At 37.3% G+C, this 17,263-nt stretch overlaps 1 protein-coding gene across 2 annotated transcripts; it reads left to right on the top strand.

The window, feature by feature from the left end:
* The first annotated feature begins 455 nt into the window (after window positions 1-455).
* ncaldb (neurocalcin delta b) lies at window positions 456-15,429 on the top strand. Of its 2 annotated transcripts, none has more exons than XM_067425218.1 (4): window positions 456-628; window positions 11,339-11,735; window positions 12,947-13,052; window positions 14,794-15,429. In XM_067425218.1, the coding sequence occupies exons 2-4, from the start codon at window positions 11,358-11,360 to the stop codon at window positions 14,886-14,888; spliced, it is 579 nt and encodes a 192-aa protein (XP_067281319.1). In that variant the 5' UTR covers window positions 456-628; window positions 11,339-11,357; the 3' UTR covers window positions 14,889-15,429. The 2 variants fall into 2 exon arrangements, with proteins under 2 accessions (XP_067281319.1, XP_067281320.1); XM_067425219.1 differs by lacking the exon at window positions 456-628 and adding an exon at window positions 1,682-1,944.
* Window positions 15,430-17,263: the final 1,834 nt, after the last annotated feature.

The following is a 17,263-nucleotide window of genomic DNA, read 5'->3' as shown; positions in this document are numbered from 1 at the left end:
GTGGAGACTTCAACATGAATGCACGCTGATTCATGGGAACTCTTGTCACTGTGGGGACCTAAATTGAGGTCCACATGAGGAAACAAGCAACCCAGACGTGTGTGTGTGTGCGCGTCCTGTTAAACCATCTGGGATTACAAATTTAAACTACAGGATTGAATGTTCAAGTTGTGAATACTAAAAAAAAAATAATAATAATACAAATAATAATAGGCCTATGCATACATACACTTGTGGTTTCCTTGTCATATTTCATTTTATTTATATAACTAAGTTTGAAATGTAATAGCTGTTTTTTAACATTAAGAAATAATCAAGAAGTGACAAGCAGCAAGAGTCAATGCTGAGTTCCTGTTGCCAGGGCAACGATGGCTCTCATAGGCTTTTCAGGCAGGTCATGTGACCAGCAGCTTTGACGTCACTGTGGGAGGCAGTTCGGTGCTCTGAACTAAGCTGCGGGTGAGTCTTGTGGAGTTTTTCGTTGGAGCTGCTGGTTGCATCAAAGCTTGTTCCTGATACCTGTGGCTGCATATCACCACTGAGGCCACTCAACGCCTCTTCCCTGCAGAGGTCCCCAGGTTATGGCCATCTAAAGTCTCACGGCACAGCAACAGAACAACCACCTGAGGTGAGTTCTGTCCTTTTTGTGCTGTTTTACCTGCAGGTGAAGTCTCTGTGCTGTTATATGCTGGCCATGCACTGATGCACTGTCAGACAAGAGGACGAGAACATGAAATTGAAAAGAGACAGCTGAGATTCTTCAGCATCCCGTGAGGTTTGGACGACTGGAAAGCAACAACTGTTGTTTGAAAGTGAACGGGATGCAACAATTTAAACTAATAGGATGAAGGCATCTCTGCCTGAAGAATGAAGGTCACCAGTATCTACGGTTTTATTCCAGTTCTTCCACTGAGAAACCTGGAACCGACAGCGTGCTGGAAGGCGACCGACCTCAGTGGATTTCAGATCATTTGGCTTTGGATAAATCTGGGAACATAAGGCTTAGAAGAGGGAACACTGCATGCTTTCAAGGGAGGATCTAAGATACATTACATGCACTTTGAAGTGCCATGAAGATACTAAAGTTATTAGAATATCAGAGAATTTAATAATGTATGCATGTATAAAGGAAAGTCTGGTCACCCAGTTCTTCAAAATTTTGAATAACCCTTCAGCTTTTTGCTGGAGTTCACTTTAATAAGCATAAGACTATGAATTTTAAAAGTACAACTAGCCAATTTAATTTATACAAGCCCATAAACTCTAATTTAAAAACTTTGTTTTATGAAAACTATGAATAATATAAAGGCGTTTAAGTCACACTGCAGTTATAACAACTCGCCTATTGATTCAAAGTTATGTGAAAGAGGAAATAAGCCTTTTGCTCCAAATGACTTGATTCTCATTATTGAGTGGTTGATGACAAGTACATTGACAAATAGAGGAATCATGTAATATGTAAAGCATCACTGGGAACTCAGGTTAAATGTCAAACATGCTCTTAGAATGCTTGACAAAACGTCTCAGGTTGCAGGAAGTTGTTGAGACGGTCTTTTTTCCTTTTGTATTGTTGAGGCATGCATGTAGATTACACGGTGATGTTTTTTTCTGACAGGCTGTTCAGAAAGCACACATACCATCTAAAAAAAAAAAACGCAAGTGGACGCGTAGAAAAAAATGTGACGTCTGTGGGGATGTGGAAATAGAGACACGCGGCTTTGTGGGAGAGTTTGGTAAAGCCCTAGAGAGTCGAGAGAGAGTGGAGAAACAGAAAGAGATAGAGAAGGAAATTTAGAAAGGGAGAGGGGAGTGGTGTCTGTTTAAAAAGCTTCCTGTGAAGAGCTGCCGACAGAGATGGTATAGAAAGGGAAGAAAGGAGGAAAGAAAGCTGGCGACATCACAAGGTCCAACAGGTGAAACTGAAATCGCATCATTTACTTCAAGGTGGGTCAGAGAAGGTGAAAGGTCTTTCACCTTTGATTGTATTTGGCTTGTAGGGCACTTTTTTTAAGGCTGCTTGGGAACAATATGTATGGTGAAATACCCACCGTCTGTGGGAAGTTGACATCACATATCAAATAGTACATTCTTAAAAGTAAAGGTTAACCATTTTGGGTTCCACGAAGGACCATTACGTCCGAAATCTGAAGAACCTTCTACTTAAGGAACCTGTCGTGCAATTGAAAGGTTCCATGGATGTTAAAGGTTCTTCGTGGAATCATAGAAGCCAAATAAAGAACTTTTATTTTTAGGAGTGTCCTGTTGTTTGATATGCTCTAAAACTATTTTAAACAAAAGTTTGCAAATTCCTGTATAATTATTAAACATATTAACTGAGCTCATATTAACTGAGTGACTATAAACATTGAAGTGAACAGCTGAAGAGAAAGTTGAAGCATATGCAAACATGGAAAATATAGGTTTTATCTCTAGCGTATTAATCATGTAGACTGGTTGTAGAGTCCATAGGGTGTGTTTGGTTCAACGTTATCTTATGATCATGTCCATTATGAGCATGTCCATTCATGTCTTCTGTTTAGTTGGGCACTTAATGACAGTTTAAATTTACACCTGGTGGCTAAAAAGTCAGTTTTCTCTGAGTTTGAGCTTCAGTATATTAATAGTAAAGCGTATATTGTGACTTGTCTCACTTATAAAATGCTTCATTAGATCCTGAGAGCTTTTCATTTGACATCTCGAACAGCTTCTGAGACTCAGTGTACTATGATGCCCAGTGTAGGACTTGAGAGGAATGTATGTTTTTTAATGAGGCTGAGGGTATATGTATTATTATAATGTAAGCTCAAGTATGTACATTGAGAGTGACAGCAGCTGAGAACAGTAATGGCACATTGTAATGAGCCGTGGTGTTAGTGATTTCACGCTCGAGTTCCTCTACATTCAACGTTTGAGCTTTAAGACTGTAATGTTAAAGCATTTCCAGTTTGTTGAAGAGTTCCGTCACAATTGCTGTAATTGACCATGATTTATAACGGCAAATGGTATGAAAAAAATGTTTCCAAAAATAGGAGCTTTGCAAATATTTATGTTAAGAGCATGTGCTGGAATTGTCGAGCATTCTCTCACGATGGCGTTTGGTGCCTTTCTCAAAGATGGATGGAGGATTGTGTCGAGGTCAAGCAAGGATAGTTTACAAGTTAAAGCTTTAAGATTGATTGCTGAACGTTTACATTTGAACTAGACAAAAATGTTTTTACGTCAAAAGTCTGGGTATTAATATAAATTTGCTGTTTCTTCTGACAGGAAATATGGACCTTTAACGACCTCGGCACTGGTAAAAAAAAAAAAAATGTCAGCTGATGGTGTGTGATATTTATAACTACTTTCAAGTACATTCACTGAATTTTTCTCAGAGACATTTAGAAGGTCATTATACTCTAGCTTTCAACTGCTTATACTTTTAGAGGCAATGGAACCATTACGCCAATGTAGTCCAAATGCCACACTCTTATTTCATAGTGTTTTAGAAACCAATCTGTGAACTCAACGATCTCAGCAGAGGGTCACGCCTCAGAGAGAAGCTCACTTTTTTTTTTAACCTAGCCCAGTAAATTCTCATATTTCGCTCAAAGACTTTCTACATACATGTAGAACCCAAGCTTATTTTAGGAAGTTACGAATTGAATTGTAAAGGATTCATTTTATATTGCATATTTTATTTCATATTAACTGTTGGGAAATACTGAGGTTGCTGATTAATGCAGACTCCATATTGACTCAGAAAAGGCTCATTGTTGTGTTTTACGCAATATGTATACCTGCTGTGTTTTCTTTATCTACAAGTCCTGGTGTAAGTTATTTAATGGTCCTTATATAACAGACATGAGTCTATATTTATATCCTACTGCTTCAGATTAGCCTAACAGAACCTTGAGTTAATCCTGCTGGTACAAGGAGAGAGAGAGAGAGAGAGAGAGAGAGAGAGAGAGAGAGAGAGAGAGAGAGAGAGAGAAGAGAGAGAGAGAGAGAGAGAGAGAGAGAGAGAGAGAGAGAGAGAGAGAGAGAGAGAGAGAGAGAGAGAGAGAGAGAGAGATTTTGAAGCCGATTTGTTAGCTTTAGTTAGCTGAAGAAAGTGAAACTAAGCTATGTAAAGTTACAGGAAAGTGTTTGATGATTTGTGTGTTCTGTGCAGTCAATATAAAGGCTTCTGCTAGTGGATTTCACATTTAATATCCAGAGACCCAATATTAGTACTTATTGACTGCGAATTTCTTAAAATGCACCCTTAAACTGAATTCCTTTCTTTTTTTACTTTAAAAAGCAAATTGCTCTCCATCCACATATAGTTAATGTGTCAAGTCTTATGTCGAATTCTTAGATGTAATCAATGACGACACTACAGGGTTGTAGTTATGTAAAGCTTCTAATATTAATGATAAATATATGTAACAGTAGTCACTGTGCGAGTGAACCTCACTCCCCTGTCCTCGAGATACTCTAGCAGCTGACACTAGATGTTGCAGCCTTTAGCCTCGCTGTTAGAGCGTCCGACTCTCATGCCGGCGGACCGGGGTTCGGGTCCTGCTTGGAGCAGGTGGTTTGAACAGGAGGAGTATATAAAGTTTTGAATACAGAAACAAATAATGATTGAAAGTGACTATTTTTACGAATGTGCCATTGAATCGTTCACTCAACCCATTCATTCAAAAATATGGGTTCACTCAGAAATGAAACACCACTCTCTGTTGCTCGGAGATGAGGATTTGTTTTAAAATATGTTGGTTGGCGAACTAGAAGGGAAAAAAAACAACAGACAATATTGTGTCTCCAACTTGGACTATGGAATCACATTTGCAAGCATGCTGATATTTGAAATATCTGACATTCTTGCCTGTGTGATATTGCGTTATTATATAATATGTAACTATATAAATAACCATACCTAACTTATCTATAAAATAGTATTTTTATTCATTTTAGTGCCATATTTACCTTAGCCCCTCACTAATTTCCGACCCGTCAGTGTGACAGCATTATTTTACAAACTTCAGAGACCCACTGTGAATCTTCCATAAACAATAATACATTTGAACCATTATGATGACAGAGAGTGATTATGTATCTTCAGTAAACCTTATTTATTTTTTACTATCTATTTAAATTAAATTAGCATCAGCATTTTTGTCATGTTTTCCAGTAAAAATGCATAAACAACCTTAAAACAAGATCAAAATTGAAACTGCTTAATATATCGAGCTATATTGAACTGATAGGCTATGTAAAGGCTTTTTAAAAAATGTATTTTATTTATTATTGATTTTTTTGTGAATTATTTTCATAGTTATGTTCACAATTTGAAATCTGTGATATGCATCCTAGCATGAGGAAACAAATGGTTATAAATGAGACAAACTGAAACGGATGCGGCATGAATTTGGTGATAGCATGGCACAGATGAGAATTGCAGATTGAGGTAAACAGTTGCCAGCCACAGAAACCAACAGCCTTGAAAGGGTTTGGCATATAATTAATAGCTATATGTGAGAATAATATCTGTGACTAAATGTTAATAACTGATCCAGATACATTTTTATATTGAGCATGCTGACTATCATTATAATGGTCAATTTTAATTTTAGCATACACTGAACCTAGCCATGTAAATGCAGCACTGTAGATGAGTGCTGATATGCGAAGGAAATTTCCACATTGACTAATGTGACTAAATGTCCCCATGATAACTCATAAACAGAAATGCTGTACTTTATTGCACAGTTAACAAAGTAATGTATTTTTGGTGAGCATGGGAAACAAGGAAACTATGAGAGCATTTAGTGAGTTCATTTCATAGCCCCCTCACAAAGATGAATGCAGTGCTGACATTTTCCACAGTCATACTTCGAAGCTTTTGGTTTTATTCTGCGGTTAGAGGGGTGGAGGGGATATATCTTTCATATCGAACAACACACCTTCCTGTGTCGTGTTCTATTTAATGCCACTCATAAGAGAATGTTTATTTCTATCACTTTGATGGCTCATGCTATTGAAAGGCTGTGAAGGCAAGTCACGCGTCACCAATCATTAGGTTTGAAAGTCAGGCTGAATGTTCTACGTGTTCAATGTTATTAACTATTCAGTTGAATTAAATGATGAGCTATAATATGTATTTATGCATTTATGATTCAGCACATTTGTTATTTAAACATTGTTGATTGTTCTTAAAAATGTAATGGAGCACCATTGTTTTTTACAGTGCATGAAATATATTTTTTATCCCATTGGCAAACACTGTTAGTTTATTATTAACTAGTATTCATTAATATTTTGAATTCATTTTAAATTCTGTTTCAGTTTTTAGTCTTTGTTTTTGTCATAGTTCTTTTTATATTTCTACTTTATAGTTTTAATGTCTTTTTAATTTCAGTTTTAATTTTATTCATATTAGTATTGAATTTCTTTCAGTTAGATGCCAAGACAACATTCCTTATTTAAGTTTTTAATCTAATATTTAGTTTCTTTAATTTGATTAACAACAATTATTTTTTTATTTTCTCTAACAATTTTTTATTTTTATTTTCTCTTTTTATTTTCTATTTCTTTATCTATCTATCTATCTATCTATCTATCTATCTATCTATCTATCTATCTATCTATCTATCTATCTATCTATCTATCTATCTATCTATCTATCTATCTCACTCATATGTCCTGCCAAACCTTTAAACGGATATATATATATATATATATATATATATATATATATATATATATATATATATATATATATATATATATATATATATATATATATATGTTTGGTGAATGTGATGTGTTCTTGAGTAACTAGTCACCTGTTCTTGGCTGATAGGGACATTGGTGCCTTGTGTCCACCTGTAGCAACACAAGGCCAAGCTGTCTGTTGGCCTGCGTTATGTAAGCATGGCGTCATCGAAGTGCTATAGGAGGCGCTAAGAGTCTTAGGGTTAATTGGAGACAGGGATCTTTGAGCTGTTGGCCCTGGAAATAAAGTCCAAGAACATCAGGGATCCTGTGAGCCATAAGCTCGGGTTCTCAAGAACATGGCTTGTCCTGAGGAGGGATCAGAAGGGATGTCATTAATGATCGAAAAGGTCGAGAGAGATAGCAGACAATAACAGAGATGTCTCAGAGTGACTGGAACAAACCCCTAACAACAAACATAAGCACTGAACTTTAATCTGTCTGTTTCTATCATTTTTTACTTCAGAAAATCTAGCTTATTTATATTCTTCTTCTATTGTTTGATTTATTCAAAGACACTTCAAATGCAATCATATTTTGTGCTTCACTAAAAGTAAGATTAGACTGCCTCTTACCGACAATGGGTGGATTGTAATATACATATCCATTAAGCAATTAAATTCTGATTGATCACAATGCTTTTATCCATGTGCTCCATCCAACGAAGCGGCATGAAAATCTGCTGTGGAAAAATGGGTCTGTTGTACTATTTGTGCTCAGACTGGATGAATGGAGGTAGTATCTTTGGGTAATTGAAGGCTCTGTAGTGAGAGGTGTGGATGGAGCGTTCGGTTTGGTCAGGGCTTTGAAGATCATAGGGGAATAGCCTATAGAAATTGATCAGAGAACAGATATAGAAATGGTTCATAAATGGTATAATGGTGCAGCCATGTGTAAGCATAGCAGATAATTTAGATGGTGAACACAGAAATATAAAAGTCAATGTTGATATTTCAAATTGTCAATGAAATAAAAACTTTGATGATAAAAGACTTTCACAAAGCAACATCTGAGAAATATAATTTCCCTCTAGGTTTCCATGATTACATAATTCAAAATTCAAAGTTGCAATAAAATATATAGGCTACTATCATTCAAAGGCTTCATTTGATCGAAAATAATGTAAAAAAAACAACAACAAAAACAGGGATACTGTGAAATATTATTACCATTTACTTTTATTAAATTGTGATATATATTTTTATTCAGGATTCGGGATCAATAGTGTTTCTTTGCTGAATAAAAACTATTTATTCACACAAAAAATATTACTGACACCACATATTTGAACAGTAGTGTATAATAAGGGTATGGCCTGACAAACCAGACCCACATCAAGATGTTTGGTCTGGAAACTCACCACTGACAGGGCTCAATCCGAGGGGCGGGATAAACGGTTGTCTTTCAAACTCCCTCGTAGCCTACGCAATTTGATAGCGCTTCAACCAACCAAAGTAACGAAGGTGAAGCAGAGCTAGTTAGTCTATGGTTGAACGATTAAACTTTCACCGTATCCGGTGTTGTGTAATATTCAGTTCCTGTGAAAAACTGTTCCAGTGGGTGGAGTATTCATGAATATTCCACCCACTGGAACAGTTTTTCACAGGAACTGAATATTACACAACACCGGTCGGCAAAACTCAGAACACATCTTCCCTTCTTAATAATGACTTCAGTGCCTTTTCTCAGAGAAAAGCTTAACTCCCAAGTCTTCCAGAGTTGCAGTCAAAGCTGATTTGAAAGACCGCCGTTCGCCAGTTTTTGTGTTTACTAGAAGCACGCAAACAAGCGCAACTCGGCCGTCATTATGTTAAGCCCCGCCCACCGACTCTATACACGATGTGATAGGCCCGACCAGAGTTTGTCGTTTACAGCTTAGTTGTGTATTGAGAGTTGTTAGACACTCGCGGGCAGATTAGATTTGCTGCCGCTAGGATGCGTCTAGATTTCTAGGCTATAATAAGGGGCCAATCAAAAGGAATATAAAGAGTTCAGATGCAAAAGCCTCTAAAAGCTACTTTGGTAAAAAAATAAATAAAAAAAAAATAAAGAGAGATAACAATACTGAGTGAATACACTCCGCATATAGTAGCTATAGGTTCATAACATACTTTCACTTCAAACCCACTAAATCTCAGCATCAGCCCATTCACTGGTACTTAGGTAGAAACCTATAAATAAAGCCTGACAAAAATGCTTATTTTAAAGAAAAACTCCAGACTGATTTAAAGGCTTTTCCATCTGAAGTCTTCATATCATGCTAATGTCTTTTTTTCTCACTGAAATGACCAAAACTGAACAGGAAAATTTTGATTTGTACACCTATCATTATACATAATGTTACACCAATAACATTATGACCACTTCATAGATGAAGTGAATAACACTGATTATCATAATTTTTTCACTTTGTCTTCAAAGTTGATGTGAAAAATTGGCAAGCGTAAGGATTTGAGCGAGTTTAACAAGGGCCAAATTGTGATGGCTAGACAACTGGGTCAGAGCATCTCTAAAACTGCAGCTCTTGTGGGCTGTTCCCGGTCTGCAGTGGTCTGTATCTATCAAAAGTTGTCCAAGGAAGGAACAATGATCTGACGACAGGGTCATGGGCGGCCAAGGCTTATTGATGCACGTGGGGCCTGGGGAACACATGGCACCAGGATTTACAATGGTAAGAAGGCAAGCCGGTGGAGGCGGTGTGAAGCTTTGGGCAATGTTTTGCTGGGAAACCTTGGATTCTGCCATCCACGTTGGTGTTACATTGACACGTACCACCTACCTATTGTTGCAGACCATATACACCCTTTCATTTAAATGGTATTCCATGGCAGCTGTGGCCTCTTTCAGCAGTATAACACACCCTGCCACAAAACAAAAATGGTTCAGGAATGGTTTGAGAAGCACAACAAGTTTGATCTGTTGACTTGGCCTCCAAATTCCCCAATTGAGCATCTGTGGGCTGTGCTGAACAAACAAGTCCAATCCATGGAGGCCCCACCCTGCAAATTACAACACTTAAAGGATCTGCTGCTAACATCACACTTTTATGGGTGTACTGGAGTCCATGCCTCGATGGGTCAGGGCTGTTTTACCAGCAAAAGGGGGACTAACACAATATATCCTGATCAGTGTATATATTTCATTATTTTTCTCTCCCCCTCCCCCTCCCCCCATATCATTGTGTTAAATTAAGATAAATAAACACAGTATATATAGTCACATGCGCTACGTGAAGAGCCGTGAAAGGCAAACTGATGGACTGCTTCCTGTTTACAAGAGCAGTTTCGGTTTCTCCATCTCATAATCTCACCAGTGTTATTTTTTGTCCCCCATCTCTCTCCATCCACTCTAATCTCAGTGGACATGGATGAGAATAAATAGTCATTGCACATGCCATTTGAGTCCCTCACATAAATATTATGCATACATAAAAAATGACCTTTATTGTGATTACTTAATAAATTGTTAATATAGACAATGTTCTGAAAACAGCTATAAAAATATCTAATAATACTTTTTCCAGCTTCTTCTTGCTGTATTAAAATGATGCAGGAAAAAGCACTGATTTCATAGAATTACCCTAATATATGCTCTCGAGATCTCTGTGTGTAGGACTGCATGCACACGGGTTTTTATATGTGATTTGCATCAGGAAATGATTTGGTGCAGCTGCACACACACATAGACACACACTTCAGCAGGTGAAAGCATTGCTGCGGTCTACCAGTGGAAAGTTCAGTTGACAGATGGGAGAAGGAAGAGAAATTTTTGATATGTGGAAGATGTGTGTGCTTTGCATACATACTAGTACAATTACACCAAGAGTCCCGTCAGGGTTAGGGCGATGTTACGTTGCTGTTTTATGCTGTGTATATTTATTGCAGAGAATGTTATATTTGTCTCTAAGAAAAGGAGGAACAGACACTGATGAGAAAATTGTTGAGCTATAAAATGTATGTGGATAGAAAGTCAGATCAGTGATCTTAAAAAAAAAAATTGGCAAGAAATGTTTGAGTAGCTACATATTGAGATCTCTGACTTTGAATTGCATTCTTTGTTGTCTTGGCAAATCTGAGACAAATCTCTTCACATGTGAAATTATTCATAAGGTTTGTCATAATAATGTAAGAAATAAATCTGATGTCTAGGAGAAAGAACTGCAATATTAAAGTGATCTCCTTTGCCATTTTAGTGATCTTTATTGGTTTTAAACCAAGGGGGCGGGCCTCAAAAACATTTTGATATAAGTCAAAACTAGCATTGAAAGATACAACATTAAGGGGACCACTGCATTGTTTCTTGGCTATGAATTCTTTGATCTTTGCTATGAATTTTATAATCTTGTATGTGTGAACCCCAAATTTGAAAGCTAAAAGCTTTTTAAAATGCTCAGTTTTATTGAATGTGCACTTGTAGTGTGCTTCAAATCTTCCAAGTACAGCACACTCTATAAAATACTGGGTTAAAAAAAAACAAGTTGGGTGGCAAAAATGGACAAAACCAGTGTCCATTTTTAACTGTAATTGCAGATAATATTACTTACTTACTGTGATACATTTAAATAACAGTTTCTCTCCTTTTTCTACTTCATTTCTAGTTGAAACTAGACCATCAACATGGGAAAGCAGAACAGCAAACTCCGTCCCGAGGTGATACAGGACCTGCTGGAAAACACAGACTTCACTGAGCATGAGATCCAGGAGTGGTACAAGGGCTTTCTGCGGGATTGTCCCAGCGGTGCACTCAGCATGGAAGAATTTAAGAAGATCTACGGCAACTTTTTCCCCTACGGAGACGCGTCAAAGTTTGCGGAACACGTCTTCAGAACCTTTGACGCTAATGGAGATGGAACAATAGATTTCAGAGAGTTTATCATTGCCCTGAGCGTCACGTCGCGCGGCCGTTTGGACCAGAAACTAAAGTGGGCCTTCAGTATGTACGATCTGGATGGCAATGGATACATAAGCAAGGCGGAAATGCTCGAGATTGTACAGGTGTGTGTGTGTGAGTTCATGAATGTGATTCTTTATCACTCTCAGTTAAAACATTACATTACATCATCTAATGGTATTTTCTTGCTGAAACTCGCTTTAAAATTTAAGACTGAAAACTAGCACTTTGTGCATGGTTAGGACACGTTTCAGAGACAGTAGTCCATTATCTATGTTTACGGTATAGTGTTGTATCTTTTAAATGTAGATTGTGCTGGTTTTAATGAATTAGCTGTCAACTTCATATCACCAGCTTATTAAAGCTCATTAGACGCTTCCACAAACCGACTAAAATTACACAAAGTTATAAATCACCAGTTGTGTACAAAAACACGTTTCCTTTGGTTTTTAATACTTACAGAAGATGTATTTTCTAACCTTATAGTGATTTATATATTTCAGCTATTCCCATCAGGGGCGTAGCACCAAATTTTGGGCCCTGGGTACAAACCATCTTGCTGGGCCCCCGTATCATTAATGTGTATGTATAGAAAACCGACTTCTAAGGCCCCCCCCCCTGCCTCGGGCCCTGGTTACTCAGTACCCTTTATCCCCCCAGTCCCACGCCCCTGATTCCCATTCACTGAATAAACATGGCAAATCAATAATATCAAAGTGTCTGGGATTTGGTTTGTGCCTTATTACCTTGGTTATTAAACCAGAAAAAGTAGATTACTTCATATAGCAATATTCATTTGTGCATGATGTTTTGCTCAGATAGGGAGAGTTGAGTGCAGCAGGCAATTATTTTTTGCGCGTATTTAGGTAAATTTCACGCCGTTGTAGCAATTGCCGAGATGTGTCAACTTCCTAAGTGCACTCCCTGAATCTGACAGCTGAGTGCACACAAATGGCTGTAATTTCCTTTTCAATTCATTCAATTACCTGAGAAATGCAGTCGCTATGGTTACTTTGAACTAGTTACAAAGTGATGCCTCCAATACCAAATCATACCCAGAGTTCTCCAATTTTGTCTAATAAGATTTATAAAAGGCAGATTTTAGTGCCTACTTCCGTAACAGCATAGGTGCACTCCTCAACCAAAAGCTAGCAAATTCTAATGCAGCACTGCATGTGCTTTCCCACATAAGACAACCCCATTATGCATTGCAACGGGTTCAGAATCTTACTATAGATTTGCTTGTTAGAGTCCTGTGTACTTAGCAACATGCTAACACCAAACTCTACTGAAATCATTTGTGTGTCTTTTTCAGGCCATCTATAAGATGGTATCTGCAGTGATGAAGATGCCAGAGGACGAGTCCACACCTGAGAAACGCACAGAGAAGATCTTCCGCCAGATGGACACAAATCGTGATGGTGAGCTTTCTATCCCATTGAACTAAGATATTTTTGATGAAATCCTAGAGCTCTCTGACCCCTCCATAGAGGGGAAAGGACATCGTTAAAATAGTCCATATGACTACAGTGGTTCAGCCTTAATTTTAGGAAGTTACGGAAGACTTTTTTGCGCAAAAAACAAGCAAAAATAGCAACTTTGTTCCACAATCTCTTCTCATCTGTGCCAGTCATCTATACTGTTGACCTTAGTGTAAACGTTGCAGCACTTCCGAATTTTAAACAGCGTCGGCCAATGGAAAGCAAGTGTTCTGATGTAGCGCTTTGAAATTGCTGCGCTGTGGGGCTGTCAAATAAATATATGACGTAACGCGGTTTGTTTAGTTGGAGTTGAAGATGGAAAACCTGTTCGACGGCGTTGTCAGACACAGCAGTGCCGAAGAAGGCAATCAGGGCTTTGGAGCATGAGATGGATATAAATGAAAGAGAAGATACACTGCCTGCTGATGAAAATCCTCTCAGTTGGTGGTGGCAAAAATCATGCGGTAGCCTATCCACATATTGCGCAACTGGCTATAAGACATACTTGACCTTACCTCAGAGTGCATCTATTTACAGCGTGTTTTGCAGCGTTTAGCGAATCTCACCACTCGCATTTGTGGATTATGGCCATGTTTACACATATTAATTTTCTCAATAAATGGGTTCTGGTGTCCTAGTATACTAGTAATACTAGTAATGCATAAAGCAATGTAAAGTCCAATGTAGGCAATTTGTAGCAAAATATTTTTAAAATTTCAATTATTGGTAAAAGTAGTAACTTGGTTGAGCCGGGTTTTTTTTAGCCTATCTGCACTTTACTAGAGCACCCTCAGTAATTTCAGAAGCACACTCAGTGATTTGATTCTGGAACTCAACCGAGGCTTGCTGGCACACATGAGAATTGATTGTTGAGGGGGGTTGTTTGCGAACAAAAATAGTTCTCGTTGCTTCAACATTTAGGTTGAACCACTGTAGTCACATGGTCTATTTTAACAGTCTTTCCTACCTTTCTGGGCAGGAGAGTGGTACTTAAGTGGTAATCAATCAAAGTGCTCTCTATGAAGGGGTCAGAGAGCTCTCGGATTTCATGAAAATCCTTATTTGTGCTTTGAAGATGAATGAAGGTCTTAAAGGGATAGTTTCACCCAAAAATGGAAATTCTGTCATCATTTACTCACCCTCAAGTTGTTCCAACCCTGTATAAGTTTCTTTGTTCTGCTAAACACAAAAGAAGATATTTGGAAGAATGTTTGTAATCAAGCAGCAACAATTAACTAGTAGGGAGAAAAAAGTACTATACGGTATTCAATGGTTGCTCTATCTGGTTGATTATGAACATTCTTCCAAATATCTTATTGTGTGTTTAGCAGAACAAAGAAACTCATACAGGTTTGGAACAACTTGGGAGTGAGTATAAAATGACAACAGAATTTTCATTCTGGGTGAACTATCCCTTTAAAGGTTTGGCAAGACATGAGAGGAAGATTCAGATAGATAGATAGATAGATAGATAGATAGATAGATAGATAGATAGATAGATAGATAGATAGATAGATAGATAGATAGATAGATAGATAGATAGATAGATAGATAGATAGATAGATAGATAGATAGATAGATAGATAGATAGATAGATAGATAGATAGATAGATAGATAGATAGATCAGACACTGACTTTTCGCTGGTTATTTTTAACCTTTGACTCTTTGTTCTCCCTCAGGTAAGCTGTCGCTTGAAGAGTTTGTAGAGGGAGCAAAGAGCGACCCATCCATTGTGCGACTGTTGCAGTGTGATCCCAGCAGTGCCGGCCAGTGAATCAAAAGCATCTCGCTACTGTCATAACCTCTCTTACACAAGTCTTTCTGTTCAGTCAGAGCCTGGACTCCAAAAACTACACCCCTATCTGAGTGTCTGTGAGTTTCCCACTGAACATCAGGCATGGAAACATGCAACCCTTTCCCCTTCACAGACACACATCAGGTAACGGTCAGACACTGATACACAGAGGTCATGCACACTGAGAAGCTGGTGTACATGTATCTCTCTGTGAGTTCCTCACATAAGGCTTTTTACACATTAACACAATAGGCAGTGATGCAAGGGACATCACCAACCCCTTCAAAAAGAGCTTTAAAAATTAACAGCGGTTCGAGAGGGAGCTGAAGCTACATTTTCTAAGCATGAAAAATGCATGGGATAATGTGACACATTGCATATGCTTTCTAAACACCAAACTATAGCTTTTTTAAATAATTACTTTTAAGAATTTACTAAATGAAATAATTTTACACATACAAAAACAGTTGTCATTCTTAGTGTTCCTAGTATTTAAATTCCATTCAGCATATATATATATATATATATATATATATATATATATATATATATATATATATATATATATATATAAAATTTAAGAGAGGCACTTGGGCGAGTTTTTTTACTTGAAGTTTTTTTTCCACCATTTATTGCATTATGGTGTCAGAGCTTGTAATAGAAACCCTTAAATGGATGTTTGGGATCAAATTTTCTCATGATGGTGCTTCTTTTATAAGCATCAGTACAACGTTTAAAAATAAAACTTATAATTAGTAAAAAAAAAAATGTTTTTAAACATTGACACTTGCTGCATAAGACTGACAATAACCACATAGCTTGAAAATGTCATTTCGCAAAGTAATATTTTCATAGGGATGACAATTATATTGATCTTGCTGCTTCAAAAGAAAGGAAACATGAAAAAGTATTAGACAATGAAATTGTAGATATAATTTATGGTTCAACTTGGTAGGTGATAAAAATGTATCACACCACGAAAAATGCTTTTCATTATGAAACTGCGTATTGAAATATGACATTGTCTTCTTTTGTTCAGTTAAAGCATATCTGTGTTGGACTGTGACAATGAGCGAAGACCACACATTACTCTGCACATAGACAATAGACCATGAACCCCTGCAGCATTTACAGCCAGCCAGATACCAGCCGACAGATTCACTTCAGCTTTCTAGCGCACTTTCTGCTCTATCTAGACCATTATTCAGTCGATACTCTTTTCACACCATCAAAAAATAATTACACATCAGCATGAGCAACATGCTAAAGCGAATTCAAATTGGACTGAATCTTGGCCTTAGTGTTTTATTTTTATATCCTGGGTAAAATATCAGCTCAAATCATTTTGCACATACTACACGTGGGTCAAACTGAATGTATTCTCTGCATTTTCTGGGACGTTCTGTACATTTTAGGATGAATATGTGCGTGTGTGGTATGTATGTGGTGCTTTTTGAGTACTCGTGTGTTTATCCAGTGTTTGTCTATGCATACATTTCGGTCAGCACTTGTGAGCATTCTGTCAGAGACATGAATACGGAGAGACAATTGGAGCGTATTGGACAGAATATTAATGTGTATGAATATGTCTGCACATCCTCAGGGTTAGAAGTGTCTATGTTTTAAAATGCAAGGGACTGTGTAAATGGATGACATATGCTTTTTCTGTAATGTAAATCCATGGTCCGTTTATAAATGGACAAACACTTGCTCACAAGCAAACCACATCTTATTTGAGGCCACATGTAAGATGGATAGCCATCAGAAACTCTCTGTGGTTTCCACTGAATTTGCTGTGAAGTCAAGGTTGTAATCATCTAACGTTCTTCGGCCACATGCTGATCGGAACAATTCGTGAAGGAGCTTGAATTTAAAACTAATGGCTTTTTGTTTCATGTTTGTAGATTCTCCTTCATAAAAAAATAAAAAATAAAAAAACATTTAGCATCTGGCATTCTAAACCGCACAAGACAGCAACATGTGGTCAAGTGCCAAACACAGATAAATATATATATGGCAAAACAAACAGTGTTCTATCACTTTATGCTGTACAATTGTTATCTGTAAAAACTAAGTGTTTGTCATTATCATTTTGTAGATTTTATATGGTAACCTGTACATTGTGTGAGTGTAGATGTTATGAACACAGGCATCTGTTTTGGTTATATCATAAATAAAAATCTTAAAAAAAGAAAATGTCTTGTGTCTGATGGTCTTGCATGAACAAATTTCTCATTAATGTGGGGTTAAAAGTCGCTGTAACATCAGGTTTAAATGGATAGTTCACCCAAAAAATGAAAATAACCCCATGATTTACTCACCTTCAAGCCATCCTATGGCTTTTTTCCTTCAGA

Source organism: Pseudorasbora parva, chromosome 19 (assembly GCF_024679245.1).
Source record: "Pseudorasbora parva isolate DD20220531a chromosome 19, ASM2467924v1, whole genome shotgun sequence".
Taxonomy (NCBI): domain Eukaryota; kingdom Metazoa; phylum Chordata; class Actinopteri; order Cypriniformes; family Gobionidae; genus Pseudorasbora; species Pseudorasbora parva.
The sequence above is the reverse complement of the archived record's forward strand: the minus strand, read 5'-3'. Positions and strand labels throughout refer to the sequence as shown.

Bases quoted from the DNA above. Each gene is read 5' to 3' on its own strand.
- ncaldb (XM_067425218.1), top strand. From the start codon at position 11,358: ATGGGAAAGCAGAACAGCAAACTCCGTCCCGAGGTGATACAGGACCTG. The intron at 11,736-12,946 runs GTGTGTGTGTGT...TGTCTTTTTCAG, and splicing joins AAATGCTCGAGATTGTACAG to GCCATCTATAAGATGGTATC. The intron at 13,053-14,793 runs GTGAGCTTTCTA...GTTCTCCCTCAG, and splicing joins GATGGACACAAATCGTGATG to GTAAGCTGTCGCTTGAAGAG.